We start from the raw sequence: 23,553 nt of genomic DNA, 5'->3' as shown, positions 1-23,553 counted from the left end.
ATTGAATTCCCCTTTAAATGTCAGAAATTGAGTTATCTAAGCATGCAGCATTATGAGTTGTCAGCTGATCATATAAGGGCTCATAGAGATGGATGTGTGTCTGTTTTTTTGTGTAAATATTTCCGTACTCTGCTTGCATGCCAAAAATACGTCTGTATGCAGATCTTGGCACATTTTACACTTGTGATTACTCGCGCATAAAGAGGTGGAATGGTGAGGGAAGAGGCAGGCAAGCATAGGCAGAGTACAGTAAGGGCATGTTCACGTAATTACGACTGGAGTAGACCTAGATGCAGACCATATATACCTGTCAGGAGGCGTATCTGTTGTGGGTACTGTTGGGATGAACGCAATGATGACGAAGGCAATGATAAACTACATAGCTAATTTGAATGGCTGATTATAGGTTGATCTATCCAGCTGATTAGTCCTGCTATACTATATGAAGTTGCGGACATCTTTTCCCTTGACATAATTGATATTTCCATTGGACAGCGGCAGAAAAGAAGATACCGATTTCATTTTAAAAGGGGTAAACAACAGATGTTTGTATATAAATTAATTTAATTTGTATTAATTATATTTTATATGGAACAATCGAGTTTTACATTTAGTGATAACTGTAAAGACATTATTCTCTGATGTTTATATGACAATTTAGGATTATACTGTGGACAAATAGGACAATGCAACTTTCGCATATCCTATCAAGACTGTCATATCCAATCTCTACGCTTTGTTTACAATTTGTATGCTATCGTGGGGAATAAGGATACACACTTGTTAATCTGAACAGACACCTGGCGCAAATTCTAAATATGTTGGAAACATCTCGAGAAGCGTACGACTGAACATATGCACGAAAATATATTTTTTTTTGTTTTCCCTGCATATGATTGGGCGTATATGCATCCAACTCTACATAAGCCCCATAGTTGCTAATGGAAGCAACCTGAAAGATGGGAGAACTGCAGATACAGATGTCAGCTCTCGTTGTGCTGTGTGTAGGGCAGCAGGTAAGAGATCATAACATCACATTTCAAACTCATTTTTGGTGAATATAGTTTTATGGGTTCTCATTTAGATGGATGTCTTTTATGAGCTCAGACACAAGCTATCAGTAAACAAAGTGTACATATATAATACCATGATCATATTTTCCAACTTCAGCCTCTGCGATTGGGAGATTGGCTCTTCTGTATTTTTCCAGTGTCCCTTGGCATTGATAGTGGACAAATTCAGGGCCATGGTGAAATATTTTTTGAGAATTCGGGATTGAACCTTGCGATCCTGTCTTATTTCAGAGATAGTGCTTTCAAAGTCTCTAGTCCAGAGGTAAAGCAAGCCAAGCATTGAAACCTGAGTTGGGTACTAAACAAGCATAAAAAATGTCTGAGCATCAAGGTTTAGTAAAAGTACAAATCAAATTTAAAAACCCATCTGTTGGATGGAGTTTTAAGCATGGTTTTTCAATGTGTATTCATTTTGGTCTATACATCCTAACATCAGTAATTGAGGCAAACTCATAAAGACATTATTTCAGCGATGTGTAATGACTTGTCTATTTTCTTTCATAGATCGTGGGGGGCTGAGCCAAAAAGAAGATAGTCACAGCCTTTAAAATACACAAAATTCTAGGGAATTGGCTACACCCCCTAATTTCCAAACACGTTAAATGGTGCTACATTGCTGTGACTGAGAGTACAAAGCACAATTCAAAATGTATTCTGAGTTTGTGGCTATCTTATTTTAAGTTTTGATTTATGTATTTATATTTTTTATTAATGATCAAAATTTTCACTGCAGTGTTCATTGTACAACTGGTGTGCATGCATGTACCTAGTATTTAGTGTACGCTAATGTTTTTTTTTTACCTCTTGACTACATATTTTTGTAAACAGAGAAACTAATTTCAAAATGTTGTTGTCATGAAAATGACCTACTTTTTAAATGTAGTTCATGTTTGGTTAGATAAACATGTATTTATCCTAGTAAAATGACTCTCCTGTGTTGACCGTATCTATTTTCTTATTGCTATCATGTTTTATATAATTATTAACTACAGCACTAATTTGAGGGTAATGTGATAGCACAATCATATATTATTGAGGCAATCTTTAAAATAATGGTAAATGGTAAATTGCTATGAGGTTATACTCGTAGCAACCAATCAAATTCTAGCTATATTTTTCTAGAATGTACTAGAAAAATCTATCCCTGTATGTAATAAATAATTCATAATTGTAGCGTAACATTTTCCTCTTGGTTTTATTAAACCCTCCATGACAAGAACCATTCATTTCTAGTACCTTTTGTATCCATTCATCTATAGTCATTCCTTGATTAATGTCTTCAATTACGTCATAGATTTTGTTGTTCAACGAACTACGTATGTTACTGTGAAGCTTACCGAGCCAGGCCCCTAAATCCATAGTAATGGCAACCTAAAGACTCAAACAGGAGAAAAAGAGTTCAGGATTTTGTTTATAATATTTTAACACGACCACTGAGCAATTATAATAAAACATGTAACTTCAGATTGCATTTAGCTATAGCATGCATGAAATATCATTCATGAACAATGCAGAAAAACTTGTTTGCAGCTTACAACACACTAGTAAGAAGGAGATGACGGTTACCAGTTTGCTGCCGGCATGTAATAATCACCTGTTCTTCCAGTTGTAGATGTTCACCTGCAAATGCTGTGACTGACACTGCATTTATTTTCTTGCTCGGTTCCTTATACATTATAGATTGATTCCTTTTGTGAGATATACCGGCCTGAAAAAAATTGAATATAAATCACTGTAATGTGCATTAGAACGTAAGTCTTTTAATGTTTCGGAGAAATGTGCAGGTGACTGCAGTAATTGCTGATCATAATAAACAACTCTACTTCCATACTTCGGTCCTGATAGTAAATCTGGATGTTTTAAACAACAATTAATAAAATGCAAATTATTTTATATAAAACATCCACCAATTAAAATATATAAATGAATGGCTGATCAAAATAAAAGATAATTGAGAAACAGGTGGGAGCAATCCTCTGTCTGTAAGCCCATTGGAGACTTTTGTGCTGAGCATAAAATTAATTATAACTGATAACAAAAACTTGCATTGAGGTAAATAAATGCAAAGTCCAATATCAAAGAGCCTCAAGTAAATGTGTGGTGTATGTAAATGTTTTAGGAACATATCAGAAATGAAGATGTTTGAGAGAAGCTATGAACTTGGTAGAATTTTTTTCCTGCTGTACAGCAAATTTCCTGGCCACACGCAGACTGATCATGCCAGTTGGTGTAAGCACCGGGAAAAGGGATCAATGTCTAGTTTGCCAAATTGGATAAGATCTGGCCATTCTGCCCATTAGGCCAAGCAGCCAGAACATTTAATTCACACCAAGGATATAAGCGCTAGAGTTTAGAGGAGAAATACATTATAATGCTGTGAAATGACTAAATTAGTGGTTCTTGACATGTATACCAATATAATAATATCTGCATATAGTCTAGAATTAGATATGATGATGGGTCATATAAAACAATGGGTAGTATAATCACCTAATAGTATACACAATTTAATATGCAGTTGAAAGAAAATTGACATGCAATAAAATGTACATGCAATAAAACAATTCTGATTAAAACCTGCAATGCATTAATGAATAGATAAAATGTATGCTTGAGTTGATAAAAACATAGGCCTATTTTAAAAGTTCTGGAGTGAATTTGTGCAGGAAACTTAAGTTCCAATATCTGCACATCGACGGAAATCGGCGACTTTGCAGGAGAAATTTAAAGCGGCGATGACTTGTATAGGCAAACTAAGCTATCGCCGCTTTGAATTTTTCCTGCAAAGTCGCCGATTTCTGGCGACGTGCAAAAATGGGAACTTAATACATTTACCCCTAAGAGTTTGTGCAAGAGTATGGAAAGATGTATATTGGTATTGACCCTTAAGTATTGTGCTGGTGGAGAGGAGCTGTACATATTTACTTTGCACATTTATCATTTTCATTTCAAGTATTGTGCTGCATGTAGGGAAGAGTAGTGAATAGTAAATAGTTTATATTGTGATAGAGAACTTATTGTTCATCTATTGCACTAATCCACCAAGAAACAACACCTGTGTTCAAAAACACCTTAAAATGGCATTGCTGTAAAACCTCTGGTCATGTATACCTACACCTAAGAGCTAGCCAGGGCTGAGAGATAAGCGCAGCTGAGGAGGTGCATCATCCTCCCATGGACCCCAATACCACACAAACAGTGACACTAATGCTTTGGCTTGTATTATGACACAAGTTAATAAGTGTCTCAATATCTGTATTCCATTTATTACTTTAAACAAGCTCCATCTTTACTAACTATGAGCCTTAGATAATTATGATGGTCATTCATTTTCCGTGGGGGTTATCTCATATTAAGTCAATGTTCAACTTCTCCTTTAAAATTGGACATCAGTGATCCTCAGACCATGGGATGCGTCAATATGTACCATCTGATATAACTGCATTAGCTCATGGTAAACTCTTTACTACAAGTCACATATGTTTCCTACAGTAACTGTAGGGATTAGAAAACGCAGTTAGCAAATGCACTCTTTACCATAGTTACTTTATAACTTACAGATTTAAGGGATCTTTGAAATATACTTTCAGTGTCTGTAACATGTGTAGTGCTTCTTTGTCCTATAGACAGCCATCCTTCATTTCCAGATCGGACACTTAAGAAATCAAGAACAGGACCCGTGGGCTCAGCTACCCCTTCCTCTTCATCAGAGCTTACACTTTCCTCCTCCTCGACTTCCTCCACCTCCACAGAGGACACACCACTAAACAAAGACCTGCATAGAGTGGATTCGGCAAAAACAAAACACATACATTATTGTGATTGGAAGGAAACTCATGTGACATCACACTTTAGGAAAAGAAAAATAGATTCCAGGTTATCATTAATTACAGCAATACACAAACAATGTCACATATTCATTCACTAAAGGCTAGATTTATTTGGGATTGAAAATGTGCAAAACTCACCTATTAGGTGACACAATATGATATAGAACATGCTATATGTGCATATATTTAGAAATGTAATTTCTTGGGTTGAATATTCTTTAAAAACAATAAGCATCTAAGGCCATTTAAAAACCCGGCATGACCAATATGCTGCCAGCTGGATGTCATGATTTAGATTAGATTAAGGGGATAACAAGGAAAATCCCTATGATCCTAATGACGAAATTGCAAGCCAGGAACAACTCTATAACATAACAACTCGTAATGATATAAATTCGCTGTACATGGCCTACCTTTTCTTTTTTTACCACTTTGTATACATGTTAAATCTGTTTGTTTCTGTCAAATGTCGATTCTATTGCTCTCCTGTTCCATAATGTCTAACATCCCTCATTTAAAACATAGCAGTCACCACACTTTAGGATAGAGCTACACAGATTTTTTTTTTTACAGGACTGAAGGCAAAAATGGGAGGGGTAGGAGCATGATAAAAAAAAGACGTTTGCATCATTTTTCACTTCCCCACGCTCACACTCTGATCCAAAATAAGTTATACTTGCATACTTTTGGCAAGTTGTATCCGGTAGAGGGGCGTGGCAAAACGTGTCATTTTGGGCCCAAATCTCGCAAAAAATATGCTGTTTTGCCGCAGGGGATGGGCCAAAATGACGCAATTCGCTGAGAATCGCGGCATTTTAGCCCCGCAATTGCGGGATGCCAGAGACTTGCCAGCTCTCCCGGGAGTCCGTGAGACCAACTCGAATTTCAGGAGTCTCCCGGACATTCCGGGAGAGTTGGCAAGTATGAAATAAGTTAGTGTGAATGTAGCCTGCAACAGTTAAAGCATGTATTAAATGTATACATTCAAATCACAGATCACAACAATACTTGTGCATCAGGATGGCGATAGCAGGAGAGAATTGATAAAATAAATGCTCTTTCAATATTTCAATAAAGCATTTATTAACCATTCATTTTTTTTATATATATATTTTTATATATTTTTTTCATCTTTTTTTTTTTTTCTATCTATTCTTTTCTATCGTTCTGTTCTACTTTACATGCACAAATCAACTAGCCTGGTCACATATCTTCCACCGAGACTGGATTAGGTAAATTAAGCCTTACTGCGCCTAGCCATATTGGTGATATTCTATTAATAAATTGCAATGATAATTGAATAAATATCATTGTGATAAGCAATAGAAAGCCATCCTTATCGCTGCAGAATGATACATAGGCCTGTTAAGGAGAACTACAACTGTAAGCAACTAGAAGAGTTACTATAACATTTTAAATATATTTATAAAACAAAACCAAAAACAATTATAATTAAAAAACAGAATAAACATAATGATTTTGAGAAGAAAATGGACATTATATTACAATGGCTAACACAAGACAGTATTTCTTATGGATCTGCATTGCACGCTTAAAAAAAAATATTATCTCAAGCAACACATATGGTACCTCAAATGATGTTGAAGGTATTTGATATCACGGGGGCAGCTGAGCACAGACAGAAGTGCCGAATCTGACAGGAAGTAGAAGCGGGAAAACGTCTGTCTCATTCTGCCAAGGTAAGAATATAAAGCACAGGAACAGGTCTCCAGCTCCTGGTAGAAATGTCTCAGAAGAACCTCTTTGGGAACATCTCCTGTGCAGCAGCACTATTTGAAAAAAAAGTTTTAAAGAACTATTGGAATTTCTAGATAATCATAGAAAATCCATTAAAAATATAGTACAGATCTAAAAAGAGATTTTCAGGAAAACATTTAAATTTAGACAAATTAAATTTGTCAGGTTAAGTCCACATTTTATAGGTGATAATTTATCAAGCGATACTAAGTTGTGCCAGCTCTTCAGCAATTTTCTAAGCTTCTTGAAAACCGTCAGATACAGTAAAGGCCATACTGCTCAGAAACCGCTGTTCCTATTTTTTTTTTTGCGTAGTAAGAATACATAGCATAAAAGGTATAACGCTGCAGCTTACCAAACCACCGGAAATAAGGAAAAAAGAAGTGTCTGTGAGAGGCAAGATAGCTCAAACTTTATGATGTTTGAGTGTTCATGCCTGTCAGAACGTGTGAAAAAACACCAAAAAAAAAAACATCTTCCCAGTACTACTCAGTACCGGCTAATCCTCCAACAAGGGGCCCAGAAAAAGTATCTGGTTTTATTAAATTGTTTTCCCTAAACTGGAAGTGTTATGGGCTAAACTGCATGCAATTTAGGGGATTTGAAACCGCCATACGTCGCCAGTGGTTAGGGGTTTCACCCTCCAAACCACAGGATGGTAAATTCTGCAGTTTGGGGATGAAAATCGCTAGTGATGTGCGGCGATTTGAAAAGCATCAAAAACAGTGATGTTTAGTAAATTTCCTTCATGTTGCATTAGAAATTTAGTCCATTTCCGTGGAAAAACACTTACGATTATTGTAAGTGGGAGCACTTCATGATTATGTTCAAACTGTATTCATACACACATCTCACCCAACCACCAGGGTGGAATTTACATCATTGAAGCCTATAAATGTGCAGCTTCCATCACCCTAAGCATCCCCTCCTCCTATTCATTAGCAGCATTCTGCACAATTTAGCTCGTCCTAAATGGAATTCGGTTCCCCAGGTTATTTCCATCCCACAGTTAATTTTAAGGGACTGTAAACATTTGCACAGCCTTAGCTAGTCCCCCCTCCCAGGGGCAAACGCAGGATTTGCAGAGGGGGGGGTTTCCACACCACGCTGTCAGTGGGCATGACCAGCATGCATGGGGGCGTGGCTATAATGTTAGACAGTGCTTGGCTGCCCACCAACTCTTCCTATCTCCATAATATACATGGGTAATGCTGCGTGCACTACTGTTAGGTGCACACAGCCCCCTCAATTATACAGTGCCCCAGGCTTGGAGGGGGGTTTCCAGGCACTAGGAACCCCCCCTCGATTTGCCTATGCCTCCTTCCCCCCCTGACACACACATACACATAGCCGGATTAAGGGGGGGCACAGGGGGCATGTGCCCTGGGCCCCCCTCTCCCCGAGGGCCCCCCGCCACCACGCTCCTAACCTCTGATGTTTTTTTTTTATTCTTTTTTCAATGGAGGCCCCCCCCCGGCGGTGGCGCCTGGGGGAAAGGGGGGCTTGCGGGCTGGCGTGTTCAGGGCTCCCTTCATTGGTGGGGGGAGCAGGGTAGTAAAAGAAAGAAAAAATAAAAAAATATATACTCACCTCCCCGCGGCGCTGGTGTCCCTCCTCCTCCCTCCTCTCTGCACTGTTAACACTGAATGACAGGCGTGACGTCATCAAGTCACGCCTGTCATTCAGTGAGGAGCAGCGCGGAGAGGACCAGGAAAGAAACAAGAAGACAGAAGAGAAGAGAAGAATGAAGCTGTTATTTTAATGTTGGGGATGGAGGAAGGCCTAATTATTAATCATGGGTGGTACTGATTTAACGCTGGGGGTGGCTGTAATTTTCAAAATGTACCCATTTTTTTTTTTCAAATAGGGCCCCTAACATTCCAGGATCCAGACAAGCAGCAACTAAAGAAACCTGCAGCACAGGTGGTGAAAGTGAGAAGAACAGGTAGGAGAGAGCAGCAAAGTCTGTGAAATATTGTTATTCTAGTGGGACAATCCCAATTTTTGGTGACCGTTCAATGGTGTACACAACAATGCAGGTTTTTTGTCTGTAGGAGGGTGGCCTGGCCATGCCCAATGATGCATTATCAATGGTATTTTAATTTGCGGTATCATTGCTAGTTTTAGCGTGCGGTATCATTGCTAGTTTTAGTGTACATTATCAATGGTATTTTTAATGTGTGATATCATTGCTAGTTTTAATATGTGGTGTCAATACCCATTTTAATTAAGGGTGTGCACCGGCCACTTTTAGGGTTTTGGGTTCTGATTTGTTTTGCCAAAACACCTGACGAAAGGTTTTGGTTCTGATTTAGGGTTTTGGGTTCTGATTTATTTTTAAAAAAGCATAAAAAGGGTTAAAATCAAGTTTTTTGTTTATTTTTCACTCCTACGCTATTATTAAACTCAATAACATTCAATAACAATCATTTCCACTAATTTCCAGTCTATTCGGAACACCTCACAATATTGATTTTAGGTTCAATATTTGATTTTTTGGTACAGCAGCAACAGTGAACGTATTTTGAAATAGCAGTACCTATTTTTTGGTACAGCAGCAACAGTGAACGTAGTTTGGAATTGCAGTACCTATTTTTTGGTACAGCAGCAACAGTGAACGTAGTTTGGAATTGCAGTACCTATTTTTGGGTACAGCAGCAACAGTGAATGTAGTTTAATATCTGATACGCATCTATGTGGACTGCGTAGTGGAGTGGCCCCGGTACCCAATTTGGTACCAGGGCCACAATATAAAACCCTCAACTGGTCTGAATTCCACTGCACAGCTAACTGGACTGCGTAGTGGAGTGGCCCCGGTACCCAATTTGGTAAGGGGCCCACAATATATCACCCTCAACTGGTCTGAATTCCACTGCACATATGGCTGCTCCTACATCCTCTGCAGCATATAGAGGGTGTAGTTCGAGCGCGTCACTACCTCTTGTTTTTGACGACCATGGTACAGAGCATTCATTTTTGAGATCCCATAAAGTATGTCAAAGACAGACAGCGTTGAAGTGTTATTTGTTGACTTTGTGAACAAAAAAAACTGTCCCTGTTGCAAATCTTCGTGCAATGAAGAGTGACTTTTTCATTTAAAGGCTCAAGCTTTCAAGTGTAGTGTTTATAACATCATTACACCAACAGGTAAAAATCCTTTTAATTGGGATAATGGAGCCACAAAGGAAATTGCACATATGTAATGCCCGCACAATGTTACTGGCGTTGTCTGACACCACAAATCCCCAGGAGAGTCTAAGTGGGTTAAGCCACTGAGAGATTATTTCCCTCAGTTTCTGGACTGATGCACCACTGGACTCAGCAAGGACAGAGCACTGGACTGATGCACCACTGGACTCAGCAAGGACAGAGCACTGGACTGATGCACCACTGGACTCAGCAAGGACAGAACACTGGACTGATGCACCACTGGACTCAGCAAGGACAGAGCACTGGACTGATGCACCACTGGACTCAGCAATGACTTTTTTGATTTTTTTTTTTAATATTTTTTTAAAAGGATTTTTGCAGAATTTTTCTTTTTTTTTTCTTTTTATTGGAAGAATTTTTAATACTTTTAAAATAAATATGCACTTAGCACAACAAAGCACAGGACAAAAGCACCACTGGACTCAGCAGGACAGAGCACAGCACAGCACAGCACGAGAAATAGCAGGACAGAGGACCACCTAACACACCCTCCATCTTCCCTGATCAATGCCCGAGTGAAGATGGCGGCGGCAAGCGGGGAATTTAAAGGTTCAAAGTATCGCGAGATCCGACAGCGGGATTATGACTCAGAGCCTCGTTTTAAGTTTCGGAATTGGCGGGAATACCCGGACAGTGCTCGGATCTGACTCGGATCCGCATTGTTCGGGGGGGCTCGGATTCCAGGAATCCGAGTCCGCTCATCCTTAATTTTAATGTGGTGTTTTGATGATTGTTTTAATGTACAGTATTTTAGTTTGTGGAAGCAATGATTTTTCTTATGTAGACAACCTAAGCGAACCCTCTGGGAGAGCTGTAAGTGTCATACTGTGGGCTGTAAGTGATGTAATGTAGGATGTGTCACTATGCCCTTAATTTTAGATCTTAGGGGCCCCCTGTCTTAAGTGCCCCGGGCCCCCCGAAGCCTTAATCCAGCTCTGCACATACACTTAGGTAACCCATGTAATTGAGGTCTCCCACCATAAAGAGATAATTAGTGAATGTTGCTCCTGAATGGACAGGAGAAACGATTGATCCATTTAGTAGCTATAATTACTACACACATCCTGCCGCAGCTTCTGTAATACACCTGGCGTGAATTGAGTTGCACTGCTAACAGGTCCCTCCTCCGCTGGTTGTCAGTGGTGTGAGGTCCACGCTTGCGTTACAGTAATGGTGGTGGCCCAGGCCGGATGTATGCCTACCTAACTAGTGTTTCACAGAGGTGTACAATCTCATTAACCCTGCCCCACCACAGATACAAGAGTAGAAGCGCAGTTAGAAATTTAAGTTTACTACACTAATCACATGGAAATTGTACAGTTTTAAACTTATTGTTGGACATTCTTAAATTTTTTAGATGCAATTTCAAGGTTTTGATGCATTATATTGAAATATTGCTTCAAATAATGATTATAGGGCTTAATGGCTCGTTAAACTAATAGCGGCCACTTGCTCTTTATAAAGTATTTCCCATTTTTTATTTACTTGGTTTCTACATTTAAAATCAATTTGTGGTGATATCAAATCCGCTACCGAATATATACCAATACAAAGAAGCATTTCTATGATTTTCTTTAGTGGAATGCTTTTTCTATTTACCTGCAGGACGTTTTTCGTCTTATATGCAGAGACCATCATCAATGTCCACCGTCTGTTAACTTTTGCAAATCTCCTTGCATCTCGAGGTAGTTCCTGATTGGAATTAAAAGAAAAATGCAAGCAACAGTACAAATAATTATTTTTATGCAGTAAAATTATTCTAAGTAGTCAAAGTATGTTTTTGGGTTTTTATTTTCATTCTAAACGCTGCTCATTTCAGCTTTATATATGTTTTAACTTAATCATGAGCGTAAGGGGCACCACAACTTTTGTTTCATGTATGACATTTGTATATTGAAATGTTTTTATAAAATTGCTATTTGTGCACATAAAAGTGTGCAGCTCCGTATCGAGTGCACCTGGATGGTGCATCAGATGTCTCATTGAAAGTACTGGCCAATACTTAATTTTTGCCACTTCAAAGGACATGTAAAAATCAGGTGTAAAAAGACTCTTCTGCTACCTGCTAAACCTTAAAAGTGCAATCTCCTCCCATTGAACCTATGTAAATATGTTTCCCAGCAACATGAAACTTAATTTCTGCCTTTGGGCACAGAATGTGGTACTTTCCAGCCCGTGCCCAAATGGAGAACAGAAAGCCCCAATCCACCCAGCTCATCAGAGGGAGAAACATTTTACATCCCTGTTGCAGACACATCTTTACACACTTCCTCCTTGCAGCGCCATCTGGTAAAACAGCCCTTTATACTTAGGCATATTGAAAAAAATGCATATATTACCTGGATGATAGTGGGATTATTATAGACCTCTTCCAGATGCTGCCAGAGCTCCTGTACTTCAATCCATAGCTCCAACACATTACCCACGCGTTTCAGCTTCTCTGCCCAGGTTGTCGCTTCCTCTCTTAGAGGTTCAATTTCCCTGGAGCTTAGCATCTGTGCAAGAAGCACTTGGGCATCTTCTAGCTCTTCCAGTAACATAAAAGAATCCTCCTTCACCAACAATGCCTTGCTTTTGTAAGGCTTAAAGCTCAGCACCTGTACATTTCACAATATGACAAAAAATGTATTTGTACACACTAGATTGCTAAAGGCCTATACATTAGAACTGCCTGGGAGTACGTTCTAAAAGTGATAATAACAAGGTAATGGATAATAGTTTTACCTAAGAAGTGAGTTTGCAAAAATAAACAGAGGGTAATATATAGAAAAGTGGAGGCGAGAGCAGGCCAACTATATGAGAAGCTGCTATGGCTAACACAAGGATCCGTCTGAGTATGCTGGAAATTACAATTAGAAAATAGATGACTTGTTTTGCACAGTGCAGGTTCTGTGTAGTTTTCTCTTCGTATTATTGGCAATATCCAGGAACGGCCCTGAATCATATCAGCTTTATGTAACATAGGTTGATAATAGTGCAAAATGAATCTCAAGGTTTCTAGTAAAAGGTTAACCAATGAAGTGTTATATACCTACTGGTTTGAAGAGTAACTAGCCATAGTCCTGGGGAAATATGCCTAAAGTGGTATATTGCAGCACACTATCACTATATGTCATTGTTAAGTGGTGTGACGTGGACTGGAATCATTCTACCACCATATGTATTTACACATTCACAAAGTACCTGCTCGCTCCATTCTTCTTCAACCTTTCTCATCTTAATCTCTAGATCCATTTCCTTCTTTGCTGCTTTTGCTATGGAGATTAACTGGTCCTGAAACCTATATAAAACAGATAATATATATAAATAGTCACGGCAAGGCAGGTAAAGCAACACATAAGGGCTTCATAATTTCAACATTCTGTTTAATTTAGTGGAATAATGGGAAATTCTGAATATAAGATCAACTTTTCCATTCCAGAAAGACATTCATTATGTGGACACTGTATTAGATAATATAACCCGCTGTGTCAACATTTAACAGATTACAAATATAAACCAACAATATGACTTATATTCCTCCTGTTATTCAAATCACCATTTATACCGCTTTCATACTGCCGCCCCGGCAATATCCCGGGTTTTTCAAGCCGGGTTTTTGACGGGGCTCGGAGCGTCCCAGCTCAGAAACACCATTCATACTGCACCTCGGACCCAGGAATTTCCCAGGTTGACCCAATTCATACTGCACAAGTCTGTGCCCTGGCAATTTGTGGGCGTCATCACCAGAGCAGTTTTCATTGGCTGAAAAATGGTGATGTCATTGAAAGGTAGACAATTGGATTAATAGAATAGACAATAGAATTGGCAGACAGCCAATCAGCTTGTTTTCTGTGCAACTAAGCATGCCTAAGCTTGCCTAAGTTAAAGCGAGTAGCGAAACGCGCGTCAGCGTTCGCCTCGCTGTGCTGTTTAGATACCTCACGCTATTACAATCTGCTATGAAATATCACTAATCCAATTACCGAAGGGACAGTAATCCCGCCGTAATAGGGATGTACTGAGCTATATGTTTAGAGATATCACAGCTCCAATTATCAAAGGGGTATTAATCCCGTTATAATGGGAATGTATTGGGTTGAGAATCCTATTAGCCAGGGGATTATTATCAAAGGGATTTAGATCATATTATCCTGTTACGCTGATCATATACCTGATAATACTTGGTACAGGTTTTATGACACCTGATAAAAGAGGAATTTAGACTTACCCAGGCTATAGCGTTTCTGAGAATGCAGTATAAACCTATGATAACAGTTTGTAGTGGCTTTAATATGTGAGTGACACTAGATTAATGTGAATAATAATCAAGTAAACGATAATCTACTAGTCACTACACTAAATAATTTATTTTAATTTCATGGACTAATCGCCAGCAATGGACATATAATTATGTTATCAATGTCAATATGTATGAAAATTACTGAAGAATAAATCTTGATACATGTAACCGTATATTATAATTAATGGCAAGAGTGATGAATAGAAACCTTGCCAATAAGTAATTCAACTCCATACATTGACATATTCGGTTAATTGCGGTATTTATATAACGTGAGAATTGTTAATTAATGGAATTTATCCTCTTATAAAAAACAACACAACAAGGCTTGGCATATTTTGCCAGTATATTAACATCTTTATTTTAAAATTTTCATTACTTTTCTCTTTTTATTTCGCTGCCTACTATATTTAGGCTTATTTTGAGGAACACTATATTTTAAAAATACAATAATAAAAGGTATGTTTTAATAAAATGACTATTACAGAGTGCCCTTGTTAAACATGTTTCCCCCTCTCACATGTGTCTTTAACTTGAATGGGGTATTACTCAATATATTGAACACAAAGTGTAACACAAATATTATTTATGGTATTTATCAGTAACTGTTTGTGATGTTTACTTCTCTGTTTGTAGTATTTTAAACTTTTCTTGTGATCGTTGATAAAATATTTATTTTCAACACACCATGGCCCAACATACCTAACTAGGTGATAAAAGGCAATGTATCATTTTGCTTAAATTATTTATCTATCTTCAATTGTATCTAAAGCTGTGGTCTATAACAAAACAAGGTAAAAAGCACTGGATTTAAAATAAATGTGCTAACAGGAAAGAGAATTGAAAGGGCACATAATGCAGACAATCTTTCCAGCTGCATATTTGTGGATATCCAAAGAAGATGACGTCTGAAAATCCTAAACACTTCATTTATTGGGAGTTCCTGAGAGATGAATAATGGTGTAGACTACTAATTTAGTGTTTAACATACTTTAAGAGTCCGATATCGAGAAGTTGGGACACTTTAAAGATGTTAGCTTCAAGGGGAAATGAGCTTCCAGTAACAGACATAACTTGCAGCCAATGACGGTTCCGGATTTCCTATACAAATAAAGATAAGTTCTTATAATATTAATAGTTTAAGAAAAAGAATGCTATATGCAAATGTGTTGTTTTAGTACATTTATTATACAATTTATTATACTATTATCACCATCTCTAGTAAAATCCATTGTGATCACAGACACTATCTCTCTTTAAGCTCAATGTATATAGCACAAATTACAGTTGTCATCTACATACTAATGCAAAGTATTAGTATGTATACAAACAAAATACAAACCTTGGTTGTTGATATAAAAAGTATTGCAGGACCAAGCACTCCCGTATATGGGAGACAGGCCTCTTTATAATATGTGCAATGACACTTGCACTTCTGTCTTAATCATCCTTTTTTTAAAATGGAAAAACTGGGACACCCATATGACCTGACGTTTGTTCAGACAATGAAATCTTTCTTATTTCTTTTAGGTCCTAAATAAGTTACAATCATTGTAGGAACCTTTTACTAATATTCTACTAAATTGCGTTCAAGAGTTTAAATAATAGGTACATAAGTATTGTGAAAAGGAAAATGCATTTTAACATCAATTAACAAATTCCACTAGGTTATTGTAAATTGAAAATAATTGGGAAAATCAGAATCACACAGTGCTAGAGGTGAAGTTTACAGGTATCAATGGTGCATGCTTGGACTACACATTTAAAAGCTCCATAGAAGTTTAAATACATGACGTTTATGAAGTATGATACCTTAGACTTCAATTCATGTAGAAGAGGAAAGATGTCTTCGTAGAATTTGATCTTTCGAGCCATTTCATTGTATGCATCCCAGTACTTTAGTTTATCATTCCAAATCTGGCACTCAGACCAATATTGTTCAATCTTCAGAGAGAGCAGGCGAAAAGAATATAGTAAAGGGGAAGAGAAACATACAAATTAGGTTCCAAGTAAGTGTGGGTAAAATACATTAATTTTGCAATTTAGCTTCCAAAAAATTTTAGTTTGCTTAAATGGAAAAAAAATCTGCGTTTTTACTTTCAATGTTTGTTGATTTACCATGTAATACAGCTAAGGAAAGGCGAAGAAAACAAATAGGATAACAAAGGTGTATGGACTGAGGAGAGAAAACATGTAGACCCAGACAGGTCTCTAAGCGGGAGATGTAGCCATAGTCCATTATTGGTCCATTATTTCACAATGATCCGTTGCAGAGGTAAACCTGCCAAACATTCCCACATCACCCACTTTAGTATTGGTCAGGATAGCTTTTGAAACACCACCGTAGCATTAACCATTTATTTTGAATGTGGTAGAGAGGAGCTGCTTTAATATTGGTGGCTGATAATGTTTCTGTCTTATAAAAGCCATATATAATTTCCCCACCAACAACTCAAATTATTATTCTGTATACTATATCTTTTAGATAATAAACTCATTATGACAAGGGCACCTTATCCTCTGTTTCATGTCATTATATGTTGTTTTTATTATGATACCCACAATGTACAGAGCTGCGTAATGTGTATGCCTTATAAATAAAGGATATTCATAATATGTTGCAACAATATTAATCCTAGTTGCCATAAATACGAATTGACACATTATTTAGTCCAGTCCTTTTTTAGAGAAAAATTGTATCCTTTTTATGGAAAGTATGTTAACATGCTAACTATTAAGATTCTTAAAATCAGAGTCTGTAACAAGTCCACTTCATATGTTTGTAGGTTCCTATTTCAGGACATCTCCTGAGGAGACAATAAGGAAGAGTCCCGGGAAATCACTATAAAAGACCCCTATAGGTGTCTCTAATAGAGACTCCTGATAATTAGTAGTTTGTGCCTCAGTTTAAAGTGAAAGAATCACACCTAGAATCTATTACTATTTCTTCATAACCTGTAGCGTAGTGACATGATAAAAGGGAAAATATAACATGTTATATGTATGGTCTGTATGCACACAATCTTCTACCACATTGGGCCATGTAATTATCTATCTACCCATATCTTTACTTTTATGGATCCTGTATTTAAAAATAATAATATTAATAATAAAGATATCCTTTTTATCTTCCGAAAACACAGAGCTATCTCTAGGTTTGGAATTGTACATTGAGGATGAAATGCAGTAATAACAATACAAAACACCAAAACATAATCATACCTCCTTATTACTTATTGTAAGGTCTACTTCTGCCCATAGTGTGTTACGGAATTTCTGGTCAAAGTCAATAAACTTCTGGAACAGGACGTAAAGAGTGCCAAGTAGCTGCAGGTCCTAGAAAATGTGTAAAATGTGTAAAAATATCTGTCATTCTAGATTTGGTTATGAAAGTTATTTGTTTGAGAATGTGTTTAACATTTTGATTTATTACACTATTTTAGTCTTATGAAACATTATAACTGTGTTTATATTGAATAATATGTATTTTCATTTTCAATTCTGCAAACAACAAGGCATTTAAATATATCTAATTATAAAGGAGTTATAAGAAATCCAAAACCAAATACATCTAAATGCATACAATTTTAAAGAACTGGTTAGTAAACAATCATTATTGCAGCGTGGGTTGATTTTATATCTATACTTTTACTATACCTTTCTAGTTCTATCCAACTCCTGGAATGTCTTTGGAACAATATTGAAAAGTTTTTGCACTGAGTTTAGTGTGTTCCTCTTAGCATTATATATCTGGTATCTGAAAAAAATAAAGTCTATGTGGTTATACATGACAACATTGTTAAAATGAATGCATGCATACAATAATATTGAAGCAAAGATTTACAGAGAAAATGAGATGAGTCAGAATTTGGAAGCTCTGACTTTTACATAATGACTCTAACAGACCTGGTTTAAATCACAAGTGTCAGCTTATTATGATCTCCAAACTCACCCCCCACCCCCACAATACACACATTTCTTCCCAGTCCCATTTTATAGCTTTTCCTACCACAAAGTAAGTGGCTACTTTGCCAGTTTATTGGATTTTAATATATGTATAATATGTTGTAGATATAATTGAGTGTTGTGCCCAAGCCTCTCTTCTTCTCCCATCGACTTCCCATACCACCCATGGGTTATAGCGTGGCCTCTTAGGGAGATAGGAGGTGTTCAAATGTGGCATCATGGCGAATTCCATAGCCCCCTGTCACAGTCACAAGACCTGTCACAGTCCCAACATCTTCCTCTGTGATTTGTAAAGTGCTGGGAAAGGGTGCAGGAACAAACACAAATGTTTTTATCCTTAACATTTTTTTCTGGCTCTAATGTAGCATAACAGGGACAGCTACATTTTATTGAGTATTTGCTGCCACCTTTGTGACATTCACTTATTTTTAATGATTTTGATTTTCTTTTTCTCACTAGACAGATTCTATAATAAGGATTTAAATACCATGCTCAATAGTATCATTCAGCCTTAAAATATCTGAATGGACATAATCAATACTTACTTCTCATTGAAATCATGCAGTCGAGCTACAGCTTCCTCTGGCTTCACACCAGGAGCTGCCGGACCTTGAGTATCGAATTGATTTCGAAACTGGATCACCTCTATTACAAAACTCTGTGAGCAATGATCAAAATATGTGCATCAGTTGTAAAATTCAGCATTTCATGGCAGTTATGGCTTTCTGTATCAGTTTATTTTACAACCAATGATAAGTATGATTATAAGCATAGTATAAAATTTCCATTACCAGTCCATCAGAGACTGTGCTCTCCAAATCAGGAATGTGCAAACCTATAACCAAATTATGATTTGCCAGATCATATTTGTGATGAATATGTAGTATATCTAATGACTGATTGTTATTTCCTGTTGAATTCATGTATGACAATTAGGGATGTGCACCGGCGACTTTTGAGGTCTCGTGTTTTGTGTTTTGGATCCGGATTTTCGTTATTTTTGGGGTTCGGATTTGTCTCGCAAAACACTTGACGAAAGGTCTCGGTTCGGATTTAAGGTTTTGGATTCGGATTTTTTTTGAAAAAAACATAAAAAGTTTAAAAATCAAGTTTTTGGGCTTATTTTCACTCCTAGGCTATTATTAACCTCAATAACATTCAATAACAAGCATTTCCACTAATTTACAGTGTATTCTGAACACCTCACAATATAGTTATTAGTCCAAAACGTTGCAACAAGGTATCTTTCTGGACTGCGTAGAGGAGTGGGTCACCACAATATATATTAAAAACCCTGAACTTTTATGATTCGCACCAATAAATGTACCTGGACTGCGTAGAGGAGTGGGTCACCACAATATATATTAAAAACCCTGAACTTTTATGATTCGCACCAATAAATGTACCTGGACTGCGTAGAGGAGTGGGTCACCACAATATATATTAAAAACCCTGAACTTTTATGAATCGCACCAATAAATGTACCTGGACTGCGTAGAGGAGTGGGTCACCACAATATATATAATAAGAAAACCATCAACTTGTTTGATTCGCACCAATAAATGTACCTGGACTGCGTAGAGGAGTGGGTCACCACAATATATTAAAAACCCTGAACTTTTATGAATCGCACCAATAAATGTACCTGGACTGCGTAGAGGAGTGGGTCACCACAATATATATAATAAGAAAACCATCAACTTGTTTGATTCGCACCAATAAATGTACCTGGACTGCGTAGAGGAGTGGGCACTGGGCACCACAATAAAATATATAAAAAACCTTCAACAGGTCTGCATTACACTACACATACGGCTGCTCCTCCATCCTCTCCATCATATACATGTTGGAGTTTTAGCGTGTGACAACCTCTTGTTTTTGATAATGTCAGTGCATTTTGAATATTTTTCAATTTGCCCCACACCACTGAATGTACTTTATCTATGATACGCATCTATCTATCTTGACTGCGTAGTGTGGTGGCCCCGGTACACAATTTGGTACCGAGGCCACAATATAATTAAAAAACCCTCCACGTGTCAGAATTCCACCAAACAAGTATCTGGACTGCGTAGTGGGGTGGCCCCGGTACCCAATTTGATACCGGGGCCACAATAAAATAAATACACCCTCCACGTGTCAGAATTCCACCAAACAAGTATCTGGACTGCGTAGTGGGATGGACCCGGTACCCAATTTGATACCGGGGCCACAATAAAATAAATACACCCTCCACGTGTCAGAATTCCACCAAACAAGTATCTGGACTGCGTAGTGGGGTGGCCCCGGTACCCAATTTGATACCGGGGCCACAATACCTCCTCCAAACATGGTACAGACAATTCGTCATTGAGATCCCATCAAGTATGTTAAAGACAGACAGGGTCCAAGTGTTATTGGTTGACTTTGTAAACCAAAAAACTGTCCCTGTTGCACATAGTCGTGCAATGAAGACTGACTTTTTCATTTAAAGGCACCATCTTTCAAGTGTAGTGTTTGTAAGTCTAAGTCATATTATACTTTTGGTAAAATTGGTTTATTTTGTTCCTCTTTATGGTAACTACTAATAGAATTAAAGTATTAAATAGAAGCGGCAGTTCCTCTTTATGGTAATTAGTAATAGAATTAAAGTATTAAATAGAATTAAAGTATGAAATAGAATTAAAGTATTAAATAGAATTAAAGTATGAAATAGAATTAAAGTATTAAATAGAATTAAAGTATTAAATAGAGTGGTATAGAGTTGTAGTGTGGTATAGATAGAGTGGTCCCCACAATATAATAATAAAACCCTCAACTGGTCTGAATTCCACCAAACAAGTATCTGGACTGCGTAGTGTGGTGGCCCCGGTACACAATTTGGTACCGAGGCAACAATATAATTAAAAAATTGGGCATCAACTGTCACCGTTGTTTAATATCTGATACACCTAAATATGGACTGCACAGTGGAGTGGCCCCGGTAGTAAATTTGGTGCCGGGGCCACAATACCTCCATCAACCCTCTAAATCCCACTCCACTGATGGCGGACACCGGGCGCACGTCTAACACCAACATTGCAGTTACAGCCGCAGTTATACGCTTTGCAATAGGGTGACTACTATCGTATTTTGTGGTCATGGCAAACGACTGTTGGACGGTCAATTGTTTTGTGAAAGACTTAGCGGTCTTACGACTTCCCCTCTGGGAAGATGACCGACTAACAGCAGCAACAGCAGCAGTGGCAGTAGTAGGCGTACCGCTGCAGGATTCCTCGGATGAATCCCGTATTGAGGAGGACTCAGTCTGGCTGCTGACTTGGGCTGCAGGACTGAATCTGATAGAGATTGTGGAGGAAGTTGACGAGGAGGGTGTTGCTGGTTTGTATCCAACTGGACCACGGGATTTAGGTGTCCCTGTACCGATGAGGGTCCTAGCCCCAGTTCCTGAACTAACCACTGAACTATGAAGGTTATTCAGGTGACGTATAAGGGAGGATGTTCCTAGGTGGGCAAGATCCTTACCCCTGCTTATTTGAGCTTTACATAAGCTACATATGGCCATACATTGGTTGTCTGGATTTGGATAAAAATAACTCCAGACCGAAGAGGTGCATTTTTTGGTCTTCTGACCAGGCATGACGATGGGCTTTTTCATCCCATGGACATCAGCTGTTTCCCCCCCTGGTGCCTCATTTACAATAACCACATCACCATCCTCATCATCAAGTTCCTCCACAGCGCCAGCTACATCATCAATAGCCTCCTCCCGAGCCACCTCTTCCCGTACAGTGATGGGAAGGTCAGGCTTGACAACCACCAACATCCTTGGACTCGCCTTGTGGATTTGTGATAATTTCTCTTTAGAAGGCAGAGTTGTTTGCTGTTTTGTTGCTGACAGCATAACTCTCTTCAATTTTTTGTAGGGGGGGGGAGGAGGAGGAGGGCTAAGATCCGTGGGTGAAGCTGAACCACTAGTCATGAACACGGGCCAGGGCCTAAGCCGTTCCTTGCCACTCCGTGTCGTAAATGGCATATTGGCAACTTTACGTTTCTCCTCAGATGATTTTAAGTTTCTCTTTTTGCTACTTTTTCTTAACTTGGGCTTTTTGGATTTTACATGCCCGGTACTACGAGATTGGGCATCGGGCTTGGAAGACGACGTTGATGGCATTTCATCGTCTATGTCATGACTAGTGGCAGCAGCTTCAGCATTAGGAGGAAGTGGGTCTTGATCTTTCCCTACTTTATCCTCCAAATGTTTGGTCTCCATTATATGTAGCACAAGATACTGCAGAATGTGTGAACTTGGTAATATTGCAGTACCAATGGACTTATACTGCTGTATTGGTTTTGCAAATTTGGTTATAATTATTATATATTTTTTTTTTTTAAAAATTTTTATTTTTTTTTTACTTTTTTTTTATTTTTAAAAAACTTGGGAATAGTGGGGAAATAACTATGCCCTTAGAAGCACAGAGCACAGGACACAGCACCACTGGACTGAACAGGACACGGCACAGGACCCAGCAGCACTACGGAACTCAACAGGACAGAGCACAGGACACAGCACCACTGGACTGATACTGCAGAATGTGTGAACTTTGTAATATTGCAGTACCAATGGACTTATACTGCTGGATTGGTTTTGCAAATTTGGTTATAATTATTATATATATTTTTTTTTTTTTTAATTTTTTATTTTTTTTTACTTTTTTTTTATTTTTTAAAAACTTGGGAATAATGGGGAAATAACTATGCCCTTAGAAGCACAGAGCACAGGACACAGCACCACTGGACTGAACAGGACACGGCACAGGACCCAGCAGCACTACGGAACTCAGCAGGACAGAGCACAAGACACAGCACCACTGGACTGATACTGCAGAATGTGTAAACTTTGTAATATTGCAGTACCACTGGACTTTTACTGCTGAATGTGTGAACTTGGTAATATTGCAGTACCAATGGGCTTATACTGCAGGATTGGTTGTGCAAATTTTGTGGTAATTAAAAAAAATTAAAGTAGTTTTTGGTATTTTTTTAAAAAACTTTTTTTTATTTTTTTAAACACAGGGGAATATTGGGGAAATAACTATGCCCTTAGAAGCACAGAGCACAGGACACAGCACCACTGGACTGAACAGGACACAGCACAGGACCCAGCAGCACCACTGACCTCAGAAGGACAGAGCACAGCACACAGCACCACTGGACTGATACTGCAGAACACAGCACAGCACAGCACAGCACAGCACAGCACAGAACTAAACAGCACAGCACAGAACTAAACAGCACAGCACGAGATCTACCAGGACAGAGGACCACCTAACACACCCTCCCTCTACCCTGATCAATGCCCGAGTGAAGATGACGGCGACTAGCGGGGAATTTATAGGATCCGAGTATCGCGAGATCCGACAACGGGATTATGAGTCAGAGCCTCAGTTTCACA

At 38.2% G+C, this 23,553-nt stretch overlaps 1 protein-coding gene across 1 annotated transcript in view; it reads right to left on the bottom strand.

Moving 5' to 3' along the window:
* Positions 1–23,553, bottom strand: part of LOC142143197 (dynein axonemal heavy chain 5-like) — a 188,890-nt gene that overhangs the window by 115,073 nt on the left and 50,264 nt on the right. The window contains 13 exon segments of the mRNA XM_075200908.1: positions 1,147–1,371; positions 2,310–2,444; positions 2,668–2,781; positions 4,632–4,848; positions 6,494–6,693; positions 11,471–11,563; positions 12,211–12,468; positions 13,055–13,151; positions 15,145–15,254; positions 15,966–16,097; positions 17,376–17,489; positions 17,811–17,910; positions 18,665–18,777. Coding sequence (XP_075057009.1) covers positions 1,147–1,371; positions 2,310–2,444; positions 2,668–2,781; positions 4,632–4,848; positions 6,494–6,693; positions 11,471–11,563; positions 12,211–12,468; positions 13,055–13,151; positions 15,145–15,254; positions 15,966–16,097; positions 17,376–17,489; positions 17,811–17,910; positions 18,665–18,777 — 1,908 coding nt within the window.

This window comes from Mixophyes fleayi, chromosome 3 (assembly GCF_038048845.1).
Source record: "Mixophyes fleayi isolate aMixFle1 chromosome 3, aMixFle1.hap1, whole genome shotgun sequence".
In the NCBI taxonomy this organism is placed as follows: domain Eukaryota; kingdom Metazoa; phylum Chordata; class Amphibia; order Anura; family Limnodynastidae; genus Mixophyes; species Mixophyes fleayi.
Note: the sequence above shows the minus strand (reverse complement) of the source record. Positions and strands in the feature narration are given on the sequence as shown.